The sequence below is a fragment of the Rhinolophus hipposideros genome (genome assembly GCF_964194185.1).
Source record: "Rhinolophus hipposideros genome assembly, chromosome: 10".
NCBI classification, from domain to species: Eukaryota; Metazoa; Chordata; class Mammalia; order Chiroptera; family Rhinolophidae; genus Rhinolophus; species Rhinolophus hipposideros.
This window is the reverse complement of record NC_138056.1, coordinates 49134840-49152133: the sequence shown is the minus strand read 5'-3', so window position 1 is coordinate 49152133 and position 17294 is coordinate 49134840. Positions and strand designations below refer to the sequence as shown.

General features: G+C 35.6%; 1 protein-coding gene across 1 annotated transcript in view; it reads right to left on the bottom strand.

The window, feature by feature from the left end:
- The window catches only part of UVRAG (UV radiation resistance associated), a 272693-nt gene that overhangs the window by 193902 nt on the left and 61497 nt on the right, over positions 1-17294 (bottom strand). Inside the window, exon 6 of the mRNA XM_081061802.1 lies at positions 6259-6341. Coding sequence (XP_080917928.1) covers positions 6259-6341 — 83 coding nt within the window. The remainder of the gene's footprint in view (positions 1-6258; positions 6342-17294) is intronic.

The following is a 17294-nucleotide window of genomic DNA, read 5'->3' as shown; positions in this document are numbered from 1 at the left end:
TTCTTAAGCCAAGACCAAGTGCCCAAAAGATATAAAAGAAAAAAAAGAATTATGTAACAAATACAAACATTTTATATAAGGTATACTAAGTCAAGATGTAATTGATAGATTTGGAAAAAATACCAAGGACTCTTTAAAAAGTTATGAAAAAAATGCAAGCAACTCAATAAAAAAAAAACAAAGTATAGGCAAATTCACAGAAGAATACACTAAATGGCTAACAATAGATACATGAAAAAGTGCTCACCTTCACTATCTATTAGAGAAATGCAAATCAAAACCACAGTGAGATACCACCTCACATCTGTTAGAATGGCTACTATTACAAGGAATAACAAGTGTTGGAGAGGTTGTGAGGGAAGAGGAACCCTTATAGACTGCTGATGAGAATGTAAATTGGTCCAGCCACTATGAAAAATAGTATGGAGGTTCCTCAAAAAATTAAGAATAGAATTACCACATGACCCAGCAATTCCTCTTCTGGTTATCTACCAAAAAATCTGAAAACATTTCTCCATAAAGAGGATATAGCCCTATGTTCACTGCAGTATTATTCACTGTAGCTAAGACATGAAAACAACCGAAGTGTCCTTCTATAGATGAGTGGATAAAGAAGATGTGGTACATATACACAGTGGCATATTACTCAAATATAAGAAAAGATGAAATACTGCCATTTGCGACAACATGGATGGATCTTGAGAATATCATGCTAAGCAAAATAAGTCAGATGGAAAAAGTCAAGAACCATGATTTCACTCATATGTGGGATATGAAACTCAAAGCAACAAACAAACAAGATAAACGAAAGCTCATAGACACAGATGACAGTTTAGTGGTTACCAGAGAGAAAGGGGGGAGGGAAGGAGGCAGTAAAGGATAAAAGGGGTCAAATATATGGTGATGAAAGGAGAACTGACTCTGGGTGATGAACACACAATGCAATATATAAATGATGTATTATAGAATTGTACTCTTGAAACCTATACAATTTTGCTAACCAATGTGGTTAGTAAATTTTACTAACAAATGTGACCCCAATAAATTTAATAAAAAATTTTTAAAAAGTTAAAACGAAGCAAACCAACAGATACACACACACAAAAGAATATGGGCTCGGGAGCTAGACTGTCTGGATTTGAATACAGGCTAACACTAACTAGTTGTGTGACCTTGAATAAACTACTTAACTGCTTTGTGTCTCAATTTCCTCTTCTGTAAATAGGAATAAGACTAGTTCTTACAGAGGGGAAGGGGGAAGGAGGTGGTAGATGAGGGTAAAGGGGATCAAATATATGGTGATGGAAGGAGAACTGACTCTGGGTGGTGAACACACAATGTGACATATAGATAATGTATTACAGAATTGTACACCCGAAATCTATGTAACTTTACTAACAATTGTCACCCCAATAAACTTTAATTGAAAAAAACATATTATGAATAAAATACCATTAAGAAGAAAAAAAGAATAGTTCTTACCACAGAAAGTTGTTCTGAGAATTAAGAGAGTTAATTAATGTTAAGCACTAGTACTGAATAAATAATGACTATTAATTGCACGAAGGAATAACTGGTAGTAGGAAGATTAGTTATGAGGTCAGGAAATAGTTCAGGAAAACAGAGGCGAGAACAAAGAGGGGTATGCTCACTTGGTTGCATCTGATAATGATAACGCCACTAAACAAACCAGGGGAAAAGAAAATGAAGAGGAGAATTAAGCCAAAGAGTGTAGCTCCAGACATGTTAGGATTGAGGTTCCTACAGAACATGAAAGTATAAATGGGAAAACACAGATCAGAAATCCAAGAGAGAGGCAGAAACTGAAGGTATAGATTTGAGTTATTAACACGTGGATGTGTTGGTTGAAGCTGTGGTAACGGAAGAGAGTACTCAGGGAGAAAATACTGCAAACGAGTCATGGGGTCCACAAGAACTAGGTCTCTAGGATCACAGCAGGATCCACTGGAACGCTAATAAAACCGAGAACTGTTGATAAGATAGAGAGGAGAATATGTAACCATATGAGATAATCCCTTCCTTCAAGTTTTCAGTGTCATTAGGGAGAAAAGACATACACATGTTAAACAATTTTTATCATTAATAAAAGTAGAGATGGTAGACATTAGAATGGCAAGAAAAGAAAATTATGCTGAAAATTGGAAAAGCTAGTGGTAACTTTAAAAAGAACACTGGCATAAAGAAGAAAGCTAATTCCAAGATGGGAGAAGTAAAGGGGAAAATGAAAACTATTATTTATTGAATGTCTACTATATGCCAGTAACTGTCATAGGATCTTTCAAGCATTTTACTTCCTCCAATTTTATTAATAGTCCTATGAGACAAAGATTATCCCCATTTTACAAGAGCAGTTTGCAGCATATCAAAGTTAAAGAACTAACTGGCTCAAAGTCTTGCATCCAGTTATGGGCATACGGCAGTTTTAGAACTGGAGTCTAGGGTGGAGGGCCCACGATTTCCCCACCATACTTTCACTTATTAAACTGGCTAAAGTAGGACATGACAAAAGGGGAAGAAAATAATAAAAGCAAAAACTATACTAGAAGAAAACCAGGGTTAATTAAACTTTTCTCACTACAATAGAGCGACCTTTCTGAGGAAGTATGAAAGGAAAAAAATTAGTTTTTAAACATCAAAAATAATCTTTCAATCTCAGAGAACAGGTGGGATTACAGACACTTCCTTGTTTCCAGTCTCATCCCCGCAGGTCCATTCCCTGCAATCACCATTGTTAGAATTCGAAATTGCACACCTGACCATGTTATGCCTCTGCTCCTTAATCTTTCAAGAACTCCCTATCATCAACAGGATAAAAAAAATAAAAAATCAACAGAACCAAAAGAAGAAAGCTATCTAATAAGTCTAAAAATTCCTTAACTTCAAAGGAATAATAGAGAGAAAAAGTTAACTCCTAAAAATAAAGGCTCGCTTGTAATTAATACCCTAATTTTCTCACTTCAAAACTAAAATAAATTTCAAATGCCAGTTAAAGAGCAACATTGACACCTTGTGGTAAACATCCTATATTAAAATATCAAATGCGACAATGAATAAAGTGGCTCCTAAATTAAATATCTGCTTACATTAAAACTAACCCTTAATCAAGGGACTTCCTGGGGTTAAAAAAGCAAAAATTTAATTACCATCACACACAGTGAATGTAAATTTGGAAAGAGCTGCTATTATTTTGGCAACTGAAATTAGCCTAATTTCTTAACTATTGGTGAAAAAAATCTGAATAAAACCTCAGGTCATTGTTTTCCTATAAAAGCGTACAATACAACATCCATCTGAGGGAGTTTTAACCTTGGTCTTAGGTGCTTCAAAATCTTTGCCTCAGTCAAGATTTCCTATTTTCCTATGACATTCACATGTAAAAAGTGGAAGGACTGTATGCATGCTAACAGCACAATACAGTGAAAGTTATTAAGTAGAAAATACTCTCAAAAAACAGAATCAGGAACCACTGCACTGTACACCTGAAGCAGAAGCTAAATAATATTGAATGTCAACTATAAGTTAATATATATATATAGTCACAGGATATGGAGTATAGAATAGGGAATACAGTCAGTGGAACTCTAACAGCTATATACGATGTCAGAGGGGTAAAAGATTGGGGGAAGGAGGTTATCACTTTGTGAAGGGTGGAAATGTCTAGTACATTGTTTTGTACACCTGAAACTAATAATAAAAATAAATAAGTAAATAAATAAATAAATAAATAAATAAATAAAACCAGAATCAGGAGACCTGGGTTCTAATTCTCACTCCAAACAGCACTGAGAATGTTGTGGAGTTAAAAGTGACATTAAAGAGTTCAGACTCTGTGTCTTCACGTAAAATTACAGTCAAGCAGGAACGATTTCATAAACAAGAACACATCAGGAAAAGAAAAGGTATATTTTTCAAAATTACTCTATCCAGGAACAATATTGCCTGAGCTAAAGAAGAAACTATGAACAAAATGGATGGACATAAAATTAAGTTTCCCAGCAAGCACTTTACATAGATCAGCAAAAACTGTGGGAAAAGAAGAGTTTTTTATTGAGCAGATGATGGCTACTCTTTATTCATGTCTGAGAATAAACAGAATGTTCCATTTTTCTCATTAACTTTGACAAGTACAATCTTAAGTTTCTACTTCCAGAGTAACTCTGGGTTAGCTGGTTGATAAATAGACACCTGATCTGGTTCAGAAAAGTATATCTGTGTTACCAGCTATAAATGATTTGCACAATGGTGATGAGAAAGCCACTGTTAATAGGGCAATTCAAATCTTTGACACACCTAAGAATTCTGAAAGGCACCCTAGAAATGATACCCCCAAGAGACATAGCATTGCAAGATCAACGTTAAATAATTGAGCAACTACCAAATTAACCTGATGATTTCACATTTATGGAGGGCTCAGTGATTTTCAGGAAATTTTCTCTGTCCTTATGCTATGTGCACCTTATAAGCACCAACCTAGGAAGATAAGTGAGACTGTGAAAAGAATCTGCAAAACTTGCTTGTCAGAAAAATCTTCATACCAACCCGTAGCTTGGTTCTTACTTGCTATATTCCCTCAGATAAATAAATCATTTAATGCCTCTTGACCTCGGCTTCTTCTATACTGAAGACAAAGGCTGATCCCTGATATGTGAACACAAAAAGCTTCTAAGAGAATGACATCACAGATGTGAAATGCTTATAAATTACATAAAGTTTGAACTTCACTGCGTCTACCTTTTGGAAGAATCACAGAAGTTAAATGAATGGGATAAATCAGGGATAACTAAAGTCAGGGTCAGGTTAATCAAAGCATTCTCTATTATACTATGTTGCTTCCCAAGATCCAACAGTCTTTCTTCAGTTCCCATTCTCCTGTATCATTACAGATCTTTCAATACTCCTTGGATCTCTTTTCTCTTAGTTTCTATGACGCTACCTTTCCCAAATCATCTTCTTCTCACTGACTTTGTATTCTTTTTCCTTTTAATTCTACTGGTCTCTCTAATAAGATCACACAATCTCCTACTGCAAAAATATTGTTAAAATAATATCTATTCCCTCCTTTTAATGAGAAAAACCGGTCAAGAAATATTAATGGCTTAGTCACATTTCAAACTATTTCTGAATATTCTTCTTTCTAATACTGAAAACTTAATGTAGTCACAAACTGAATAGGCTCAAAAATGTCAGTTATATATGTTGACACCTCCTGCTTTCTCCACCATGTCATTACTAAATCCTGTTCGTTCTGTTACATAGCCTAAGAAGGCAAAGTGAAAGTACCGCTCAGATAAGAATCAAAAGTCATCAAATGTGTGTGGTTACTTTAGTTGAAATCATTGTCTCTTAAGAGCAATTTATACAGGCCATATGACCAAACTCTCCATCATCATGTATAAGATTCAAGATTTGTAAAGGAAAGACCCATTTCATGTTTATAAAACAATCATCCATTGGACAAAAGTCCAATCATCTTTCTGGACTCTTCCTCTAGTAGATATATAAAGGATGTCTAATGGTCTGAAATTTATGATGTGTTACATAAACATTAGAAAAATACTGCCAAAATCAAATTTCAATGAACCATCTGTCTGAGAGGGTGGACATAGGTTGAGTGTCACTGTGAACTTTATTTTAAATTGCATTTATTTTGGTAACCTGCCTCCTGGGAAAATGTCCTTGATGATCTACCACACTGAAAATTAAAACCAAATTTTAAAATCTTTCAAAATTAAGCCCAGACATTATGAAAATACAGAGCTGTGGCAGTTAAGCCTCTGGGCATGAGATTCATGCAAAGCTCCCTTGCTTTGCCAAACATGATTCTTTTAAAAGATGAACAGCAGGTCAAAACTCTAAGCCATGTCTGGAGCTATTGGGGGGCTTTGCTAGTAATGCTGTAGTTGTTAAGATTTTGATAAGTCTAAATTTTGTACCTCTGCTTGCTGCTCTTTTGAGTCCAGAAAACCGGAAACAGCTCATGTCCCTGTTTTAAGATCACTGGCTTCCAATCATTCTCTCTCACTGTCCAGAGAGAGGAAATGGCTTTCCAAAGGCTTTGTGAAAAAGATAAACTTAAACCACTGTAGCTTCAAAATTTATGAAGCTCTCACTAAAAAATGCCAAGCCTGAATAACAGTTTCTAAAGCTCCCATACATTTCCTCACACCAAAATGTCACAAACTCAAAATGAGGAAGATTCTTTAAAAAATGCAGGAGGACTCTGAAGAAGCTTCTTACCGCAGCAAAGAGAAGACATCATAAGAATTGCGAACACAGTTCTGATCCACCTGGAGAATATTCTTCTGAGCATCTGAATAACCCTGAAAGATATTGATCAACCAATTAACAGGCATGAAACAAAATACGTACGCAAATCAATCATAATGTTGGTCTTTTCAAAATTAGGATTTACAAACACTTCAGTCAATTCAACTGGTTAAGACATTCCAAAAAGGACAATTTCCATATAACTTAAATTTAACCTTTTAGACAAGAGAACTGAAAATAGATTTCCTCTAATATTTTCCCACAGAGACAATGTTTCACATTTTGTAGTGAACTTCCCAGAGAAGCCCCAGAAGTCTTTTTAATATATGTGACTGAAGAGTATTAACAACATTATAAATACACTAGCCATCACTGTAATTGTTTTATGGGGGGAAAAAGGCATTCCAAGTTCTAATTAGGAATACCAGAAAAAAGCATTTCCACTAAGTGGTACAAAGGTGACGGAAGCAAGGATGGTTTCTAGAAAGCACACAGCACACTTCCGTAAGAAGAACAGAACAGGTATCTGTCTTTTAAGAAAGGTCAAGTAAATAATAATTAAGAAAAAAGGACTCTAGACCCAGACCACCTGGATTACAATTTAAACTCTTAATATACTAGCTCTGTAATCTTGAGTAAAGCATGTAAGCTCTCCTAGTTTAACCTTGGTTTCTTTATCTATAATATGGAGATGGTAATATGATCTACCACACAAATTGTTGTGGGAATTAAAACAGTTAATATTTGTAAAGTGAAAGGTATGTAATAAGTACTATATAAATGTTTGCTATAATGCTAGTATAAGCATTTTTAAAAATTACATTGCTACAGACATTAAAATGTTATTAATCCATGTTCCTCAAAAAAAGTTATTAGAATATTATAAACAAGTTTAAGGTATCATATTTAACAACTTAGATGAATTAGACAAATTACTTAAAAAAATACAACACGTAAAATGTTATTAATCCATGTTCCTCAAAAAAGTTATTAGGAGAATATTATAAACAAGTTTAAGCTATCACATTTAACTACTTAGATGAATTAGACAAATTACTTGAAAAAAATACAACATGCCAAAATGGAGAATGAAAAAATATCTGAATAACCCTGTATCCTTTTTTCAAGTAATTGAAAAAAAAGTCTAGATCAAGATGGTTTCACTGATGAATTCTATCAAACATTTAAGAAATAACATCAATTCAATACAAACTCCTTCACAAAAGAGAGAAGGGAAGAATTTTCAACTCATAAGACTAGCATTACTGATAATAAAACTTGACAAAGATAACACACACACACACACACACACACACATACACACACACACACTCAATTATTGACCAATATTCCTCATGAATATAGATACAAAAATACTTGGCAAAATATTAGCAAATTGAACTGGCAATACATTATAATAATAAAACAAAAACATTTTTATTGACTGAATTTATTTTAACAATGCATGGTTGATTTAGTACTTAAAAATCAATTAGACAAATACATAAAACAATCATTATAAATCTACTTATAAAATAGCACACAATTATGAAAATGTAACTTGTGACAATAGTAACACAAAGGTGGGGGGGGAACAGAGCTATACATACAGAAGAAAAGTTTGGGATTTTCAACCAATATGACAGAGTAGGGAAACACTGTGCTTACCTCCACTCATGACATCAAAATCACAACTAAACTACAGAACAATCATCATTCAGAATCACCAAAGTCTAGCTGAACTGAAGCCTCCAACTAAGGACACACAGAAAAAGCCACCTCAAGACTTGTAGGAGGGGCAGAGACACGAAACAGGCTGGTCCCACACCCAAGTATGGTCATTAAAAATTGGGACGGATATCTCAGCTGGGGAGGTGCTCCTGGAGAAGCGAGTGGTCCCAGCCCCTCACCAGTCTCCCCAGCCCAGGGTTCCAGTGCTGGGAAGAGAAGTACTCACAACTTCTGGCTGTTAAAACTGACAGAGATTGTGGCTGAGTAAGACAGAGGGTGGCTGGAGTCCCAGGTGTTCATCTTAAAGGATCCACAAACTTACTCACTGACGGACTCACTCACTCTGAGCTCCAGGGACATACAAGGAAGAACTGAATTGTCTGGCTTCAGGACGAGGGCTGGAAGGACAGCCTTCTGGACAGACCAGCTGTCAAAAGCCACTGTTCCTTTGCTGAGCCCTCCAATCCTCCAGCATACAGATACAGGTGGCTGCCATATCTGCGTCTCCAGCAACCTGGCTAACACCATTCATTTGCCCCGCCCTGGTGATTCCTGGAGACCCTGCCCCAGGCAACTTTCAGATACACCCAAGCCACTTCCAGTGACTTTTCCGTACAAACAGCCTGTCTTGACTCATGCTACAGACTTTCCTAAAATTTCTCAAAATTTCACAAAACCCAAACAAACAGCCACCAGTCTGCAGCATATCCCGTACCTCTTCTGAGCAGCCCTAAACCTGGTACTAGCCACTGCTGGTCTCAGGTCACAGCTGGGTCTGTTGAGGCACCTCCAAGCCCAGCACACGTGGCAGCCATCTGTGGACTGCGTTGTGTCTCATGCCAAGTGGTCCCAGGCAGGACACAGGCTGTGGCTGAACTTGGCCTGCAGCAGGGCCCCTCCCAAAAAGCCTGGGGAACCAGCACACCAAGAAACCAGATTCGGATAGTGCCAGAGCATTAACCGACCTGCTCCAAGGATGACACCCAAAGGGGAGACTAAGCAGGCACCAGAGCTCTGCTAAAGCAAATCCTGCTCTGCAGGGTCAGCCCCTGTACAACAGCTCCTCCACTGCAGTCATGGCCAGTCCTCACAACTATTGAGCCAGAGGGTGAATCCCTCCTATTGACATGCAAACAGCAACCAAGGTTCAACTACAACAGGAGGGCACACACAACCCACACAAGGGACACACCTGGAGCACCCAGCTCAGTTGACTAGGGAGACTGTGCCACTAGGCCCCACAGGACACCTACTACATAAGGTCACTCTCCTAAGACCAGGTGGCATAGCAGCCCTTCCTAACACATAGAAGCAAACACAGGGAGGCAGCCAAAATGGGGAGACAAAGAAACATGTCCCAAATAAAAGAACAGAACAAAGCTCCAGAAAAAGAACTAAACAAAATGGAGACAAGCACAAGCAATCTACCAGATGCAGAGTTCAAAACACTGGTTATAAGGATACTCAATGATCGCAGAGAGAACTTTAACAAAGAGATAAGAAACATAAAAATAGAGATAGAAAACATAAAAAAGAACTAGTCATAAATAAAGAATACAATAACTGAAATGAAGAATACATTATAGGGAATCAACAATTAGAATACTCAGAGGATTGAATCAGTGATTTAGAAGATAAGGTAGCAGAAAACACCCAAACAGAACAGCAAAAAGAAAAAAGAATCCAAAAAAATGAAGATAGTTTAAGGGACCTCTGGGACAATATAAAGCATAACAATATTCATATCATAAGGCTACCAGAAGGGGAAAAGAGAGAGCATGGAATTGAAAACCTATTTGAAAAAATAACAAAAAACTGCCCTAACCTGACAAAGGAAATAGAGCCCAGGAAGCACAGTCCCAAACAAGATCAACCCAAAGAGACCAACACCAAGACATCATAATTAACATGCCAAACGTTAAAGACAAAAGGAGAATCGTAAAAGCAGCAAGAGAAAAGCAGTTACCTACATGGGAGCTCCCAAAAGACTGTCAACTGATTTCTCAACAGAAACTTTGCAGGCCAAAAGGGATTGGCACAAAATATTCAACATGATGAAAAACAAGGACTTACAACCAATATTACTCTACCCAGCAAGAATAGAAGGACAGATAAAGAGCTTCCCAGACGAGAAAAAGTTAAAGGAGTTCATCACCATCAACCCAGTATTACAAGGAATCTTAAAGGGACTTCTTTAAGACAGGGGGAAAAAAAGATTTTAAAAAATATGAATAATAAAATGGCAATAACTACATTATCTATTTATTAACAATTATTTTAAATGTAAATGGATTAAATGCTCCAAAGGATAGAGTGGCTGAATGGATAAGAAAACAAGACTGTTACAAATCCTGCCTACAAGAAACTCACTTCAGATCAAAAGGCACATAGACTACAAGTAAAGGGTTGGAAAAAGATATTTCTTGAAAATGGAAACAAACAAAAAAGCTGGGATGGTAATACTTATACAAAACAAAATAGACTTTAAAATAAAGGCTATAACAACAGACAAAGAAGGACTCAGTGTTTCCACTTCTGGGTATTTATCTGAAGAAACACAAAATGCTACTTTGAGGGAACGTGTGCAGCCATATGTTCATTGCAGCATTGTTTACAATGGCCAAGATGTGAGGGCAGCCTGGATGCCTGCTGATAGATGAATGGATAAAGAGGAGGAATATATACAGTGGAATACTGCTTGGCCAGGGAAGGGAATGGGTTTTTGCTTCAGCAGTGGCATGGATGGACCTGGAGGGTATTGTGCTGAGTGGAGTGTCTGACAGACAAGGACAGATGCAATATGATTTTGCTTATATGTTGAATCTAAAGAACAAAATGAACAAACAAAACAGAAACAAACTCATAGATACCGAGAACATTTTGATGGTTGTCAGATGGGAGGGGGGTTTGGGATGGGTGAAAAGGGGGAAGGGATTAAGAAGTACAAACTAGTTGTTACAAAGTAGTCATGGGGATGTAGGGTATACCATAAGAAATATAGTCGATAATATTGTAATAACTATGTATAGTATCAGACGGGTATTAGATTTATTAGGGTGATAGATGGGAGGGGAGTTGGGAACATGATGAAAAAGGTTAAGGGATTAAGAAGTACAAATTGGTAGTTACAAAACACTCATAAGAATGTAAGGTAAAGCATTGGGAATATAGTCAATAATATGGTAATGATGTATAGTGCCAGGTGGGTACTAGACTAGTCAGGGGGATCACTTCTTAAATTATATAAATGTCTAACCACTATACTATGCACGTGAGATTAATATAAAATACTGGATGTCAACTGTAATTGAAAAATTAAAAAAGGGGGGGGATGTTAAGGGGAATAAAGGGTTCAAATTTCCAGGTATAAAACAAATAAGTCATGAGGATATAATGTACAGCATAGGGAATACAATCAATAATATTGTTATAGCATGGTACAGTGTCAGATGGTTGCTGGACTTATCATAGTGATCACTTCTTTAGATCACTAAATGTTGAATAACTATGGTGTACATCTTAAACTAATATAATATTACATGTTAGCTATATTTTAATAAAAATCTTTAAAAAAGAAAAGTTTTCATGTAATATTAAAACTAAGTTGCTATTAATTTGAAATAGATTGTTATAAATTAATATGTTAATTGTAATCCCCAGGGCAACCACTAAGAAAATAACTAAAAGATATACAGTAAAAGAAATGAGAAAGAATCAAGATGTTACATGAGAAAATATATAACACAAAAGAAGGTAGTAATGGAGGAAATGAGGAACAAATAAGATGTAAGGAGGCAAATATAAAATGGCAGTACTTCTTCCATATCTGTAATTACATTCAGTATAAATGGATTAAACACTCCAATTAAAAGGCAGGGGTTGGCAGAATGGATTTCTTTTAAGCAATCCACTATATGCTATAAGAGACACACTTTAAAAACGAAATGAAGCTGAAGCTGAACAATAATGTCAACTACAATTTATATATATATATATATATATATATATATATATATATATATATATATATATGTATATTTACAGGAAGCGGAGTAAAGCACTGGGAATAGACAGTGGAAATGTAATGGCTGTGTGCGATGTCTGAGGAATAGTGGATGGGGGAGGGGAGTGGTCACTGTGTGAGGGATATAAATGATAAATGTTTAACTATTACATTGTTTTGTGCACCTGAAATTAATACAAAAAAATGTTATAAAAATAAATAAAAAGTAATAAAAATAAAAAAAGAAATGGAAAAAATAAAGTTGGAATTTAACTGGAAAAAATAATAAAATAAGATAAAAAATAAATAAAAACAAAAATAGGTTAAAAATGGAAGAATGGAAAGATATTCAGTGTAAGTGTTAACCAAAAGAGACCTGGAGTGGCTGTATTAATAACAGACAAATAGACTGTAAGACAAAAAATGTTACATGACACAAAGAAGGACATTATATAATGGAAAAAAGGGTCAAGGTGATATAAAAGATTATAAACATATATGCACCTAACAACATCTAACGAAATATGTGAGCAAAAACTATCAAAACTAAAGTGGAAAATAGCAGGAGACATCAAAATCCACTTTCAACACAACCATACAAAAGACAAACAGGAAATAGAAGATATGAACAATACTATAAATCAACTAAACCTAAGAGATGTATATGGAATGTTCTCCCAGCCATATACACATACTTCTCTCAAGTGAAAATGGAACGTTCTCCAGGATAAACCATCTGTTCAGCCACAAAATAAGTTTCAATGATTTTTTTAAAATTGGAATCATACAAAGTATCTTCTCTGACCACAATGGAATGAAAACTAGAAATCAGTAACAGAAGGAAATTTGGAAAACCTGCAAACTGTAAAATAAACAACACACTATTAAATAGCCAGGGAGTTAAAAAAATAAATCACAAGGTAAACTATAAAAATAGTTTAAGATGAATAAAAGTTTGAGACGAATGAAAATTAAAACAACATATCAAAACATATGGGATACAGTATAAAACTGCTCACAGTGAAATTTATAGCTGCAAACATCTACATTAAAAAAAGTGCTCAAATCAATAAACTAACCTTCCACCTTAAGGAACTAGAAAAAGAAGAACAATAAACTAAACCCAAAGCCCGCAAGGAAGAAAAAAAAAATAGAGCAGAAATCCATGAAATAGAGAATACAAAAATAATAGAGGAAATCAACAAAACCAAAAGTTAAGTGCTTTGGAAAGATCAACAAAATTGACCAAGCTAGACTGATCAAGGAAAAAAGAGAGAAGACTAAAATCAGGAGTAAAAATTGGAACATTATCACCAACTTACAGAAATAAAAAGTATTATAGAAGAATACTATAATTGTATGCTAAGAAATCAGATGAACTAGATAACATAGGAACTCCTAGAAATACAATAACTACCAATATTGACTCAAAAGGAAACAAGAAAATCTGAATAGACCTACATGTTGTCCATAGAGTTTAGCTAAGCTACTCCATAGTATTGCTGCCTCAGCATCCATTTTATTTGACCAAGCAGCCTGCAGGGACCTCAAACTGACATTAGGTCTCTTATGGAAGTGCATGCCCTCCATAGCAGCCCACAGAGTTACAAGCAAATACAAGTTCCCTATATGACTAGGGATCAACAGTCTCCCCTGCTTTCCAGCACCTGTATGCTTTATGTGCCCCTTAGATAAAAATCCCCATAGAGACTACCAAAACCCTGATCTTTTGGTTTAAATTGACCAATCCAGCCCTCGCCTATGAAGCCCAAAGCACTCTACCCCCAGACACTAATCAAGGCATTTACCCATGTCCTGCCTCCCTTTCAACTCTGCCTTGACTTCCCCCAAGGGGCCTCTAGAAGGTTCCCTGTAATTCCTCCAGGACCTGTGAGTAATAAACTTCTCTATTGCAATTTCTCTTGTGGTCTGTTGTTGAATCATGGCTCACCCTCCGGCACCCTATGCTTCACTTAACAAATGTTAATTTAATACAGTCATCACACAAAGAAAAAGGTTGAATCAGTAATCATAAAACTCCCAGAAAAGCCCAGGACCACATGATTTAACAGGTGAATTCTTCCAATTATTTAAAAATAAATAAATAATACCAATCCTCTCAAAGTCTGCCCAAAAATGGAAGAGAAAGAAATACTTCTTAACTTATTCTAGGAGGCCAGTATTATCCTGATGCCAAAGCCAGACAATAACATCACAAGAAAATTATAGACCAATGTCCCTTATGAATATAGATGCAAAAATCTTCAACAAAATACTAGCAACGCTAATCCAGCAGCATATTAAAAGGCTCATACAGTTTAGTCCAGCCATTCTACGTCTGGATGTATACCCAAAAGAATTGAAAGCAAAGACTCAAATAGGTATTTTTTCACATCCATGTTCATAGCGGTATTAGTCACAATAGTCAAGGGGTGGGAGCAACCCAAGTGTCCATCAACAGATGAGTGGATAAACACAATGTGTATATTCACACAACGGAATATTATTTAGCCTTTAAAAGAAAGAAAATTCTGACATGTGCTATAGTATGGATGACTCTTAGGACATTATGTTAAGTAAAAGAAGCCAGTGATGAAAGAACAAATAGTGTATGATTTCACTTACAGGAGGTACCTAGAGTCGTCAAATTCATAGAAACAGAAAGTAGAAGGGTGAGTGTTAGGGACCTGGGGAAGGGTAAGATGGAGAGGTATTGCTTAATGAGTAGAGAGTTTCTATTTTACTAGATGAAGAGTTCTGGAGATAGATGGTGGAGATGGTTGCACAACAATGTGAATGTATTTAATAGCAGTAAACTGTTCACTTAAAATGGGTAAGATGGTAAATTGTATATTATGTATATTTTACCACAATTAAAAATAATTTTTTAAAGGATTATACACCAAGAACAAATGGAATTTATCCAAGGTAAGGGTGGTTCAATAAATGAAAATCAATCAACGTCTAAGTATTACCTTGTCTTGTACACCTGAAACTAATAAATAAATTTTTTAAAAAAAAGAAAAGAAAATCAATCAATGTAACACAACAAATTGGAGGACTCATATTTCCTAATTTCAAAACCTACTACAGACCACCTCAGGGATGATGTAGATGCCTGATCACTGCGCTGTACACCTGAAGCTGAAGCTGAACTATAATGAATGCCAACTATAATTTTATATATATATAAACATATATACATATATGTATATATATATGTATGTATATACTTACAAGAAGCGGAGTACAGCACTAGGAACAGAGACAGCGGAAATGTAATGGCTGTGTGCGATGTCAGAGGGGTAGTGGATGGGGGCAGGGGGGTTCACAGTGTGAAGGATATAAATGATAAACGTCTAAGTAAAAAAAAAAAAAAGTTGGAGAGGGTTCTCTTCACCTGTATTTTATGCAACAGTTTGTTAAAGACTTTTATTACTCCTTTCATAAATGTTTGATATAAATAAATAAATCCTAAAGAAGAAAAAAACCTACTACAAAGCAACAGTAATCAAAACAATGTGTACTGGCATAAGGATAGACATACAGATCAATGGAATAAAACGGAGAATCCATAAATTAACTCATACATGTATAGTCAATTGATTTAGACAAAGATGCCAGGAGTATTCAATGGGGAAAGAATCGTGTTCTCAACAAACGATGCTCAAACAACTGAATAGCCACATGCAAAAATATGAAGTTGGGTCCATCCCTGACACCATATAAAATACAAAAATTACCTCAAAATGGATCAAAGACTAATTATAAGAGTTAAAACCATAAAACTATAGAAGAAAACACAAGGGTGCATCTACATAACTTGGATTTGCCAATGGGTTCTTAGATATGACTCCCCCAAAGCATGAGCAATAAAAGAAATAATAAATTGGACTTCATCAAAATTCAAAACTGTTTGTACATCAAAGAACACCATAAAGAAAGTGAAAAAACCCACAAAATGAGAGAAAATATTTGCAAATCATACTATATCTGATAAAGGTCTAATATCCAGAATACATAAAGAACTCTGACAACTCAACAACAAGAAGACAAACAACCCAATTAAAAAATGGGCAAAGGACTTAAAGAGATATTACTCCAAAAGAGACACATGAATAGCAAACAAGCACATGCAACGATGTTCAACATCATTAGTCATTATGGAAATGCAAATCAAAACCACAATGAGATACAACTTCATACCCACCAGGACAGAAAGACAAACGGAGATAGATGGATAGATAGATAGATACACAGAGAATTTTAAAATTAGAAAAAAATAATAATAAGTGTTGGTAAGGATGTGGAGAAATCAGAAGCCTCATATATTGCTGCTGGAATTGTAAAATGGTCACCGCTGTGCAAAAAAGTTTGTCAATTCCTCAAAAAGATAAACGGAACTACCTTATGACCCAGCCATTCCATTCCTAGGTATATACCCAAAACAACTGAAAACATGTACGTAAACAAATATTTGTACACAAATGTTCATAGCAGCACTATTCACAATAGCCAAAAGGTAAAAACAACCCAAATACCCATCAACAGATGAATGGATAAACAAACTATGGCCTAGTCGTACGATGGGCTATTACTCAGCCATAAGAAAGAAATAAGCACTGACACATGCTACACGTGGATGCACCTCAAACTATCGTGCTAAGTGAAAACAGCCCGACATAAAGGACTACGTATAGTAGGATTCCACTTATATGGAACATTCAGAATAGGCAAATCCATGGAGACAGCAGCAGACGGCTGTTTGCCAGAGAGCTGGGGAGGGCAAAATGGCGAGTGAATGCTTAGCGGGTATGGGATTTTCCTTTGGGGTGATGAAAATGTTACACAACTTGATAGAGGTGACGGTTGCACAATATTCTGAACATGCCAATGCTACTGGATTGTACACTGTAAAATGGTTAATTTTATGTTATGTGAATTTCATCTCAATTAAAAAAAAAGACATAGCTATGAAATAACCTACATATCATGAGGGCAGACGAGGAGGAAGAGGACAGAGATAAGAGTAGTCCTATAAATTAACTACAAAATCCAGAATGATAAAAGACACCAGAAGTAGATTTAAGATTCTCAGGTGAAATGGTTAATGACATTCCATTTAACTTTTCTTATTTTATGCAAAAAGCTGCCAAACATTTTTTTTCCTATTAAAAACTCATCCACACCCACCAACACATAACTAAAAAGCAACATATTATAGCATGGAAAGAGCATTCAAATGAAAGGTTTTAATCCACTCTCCCTGCCA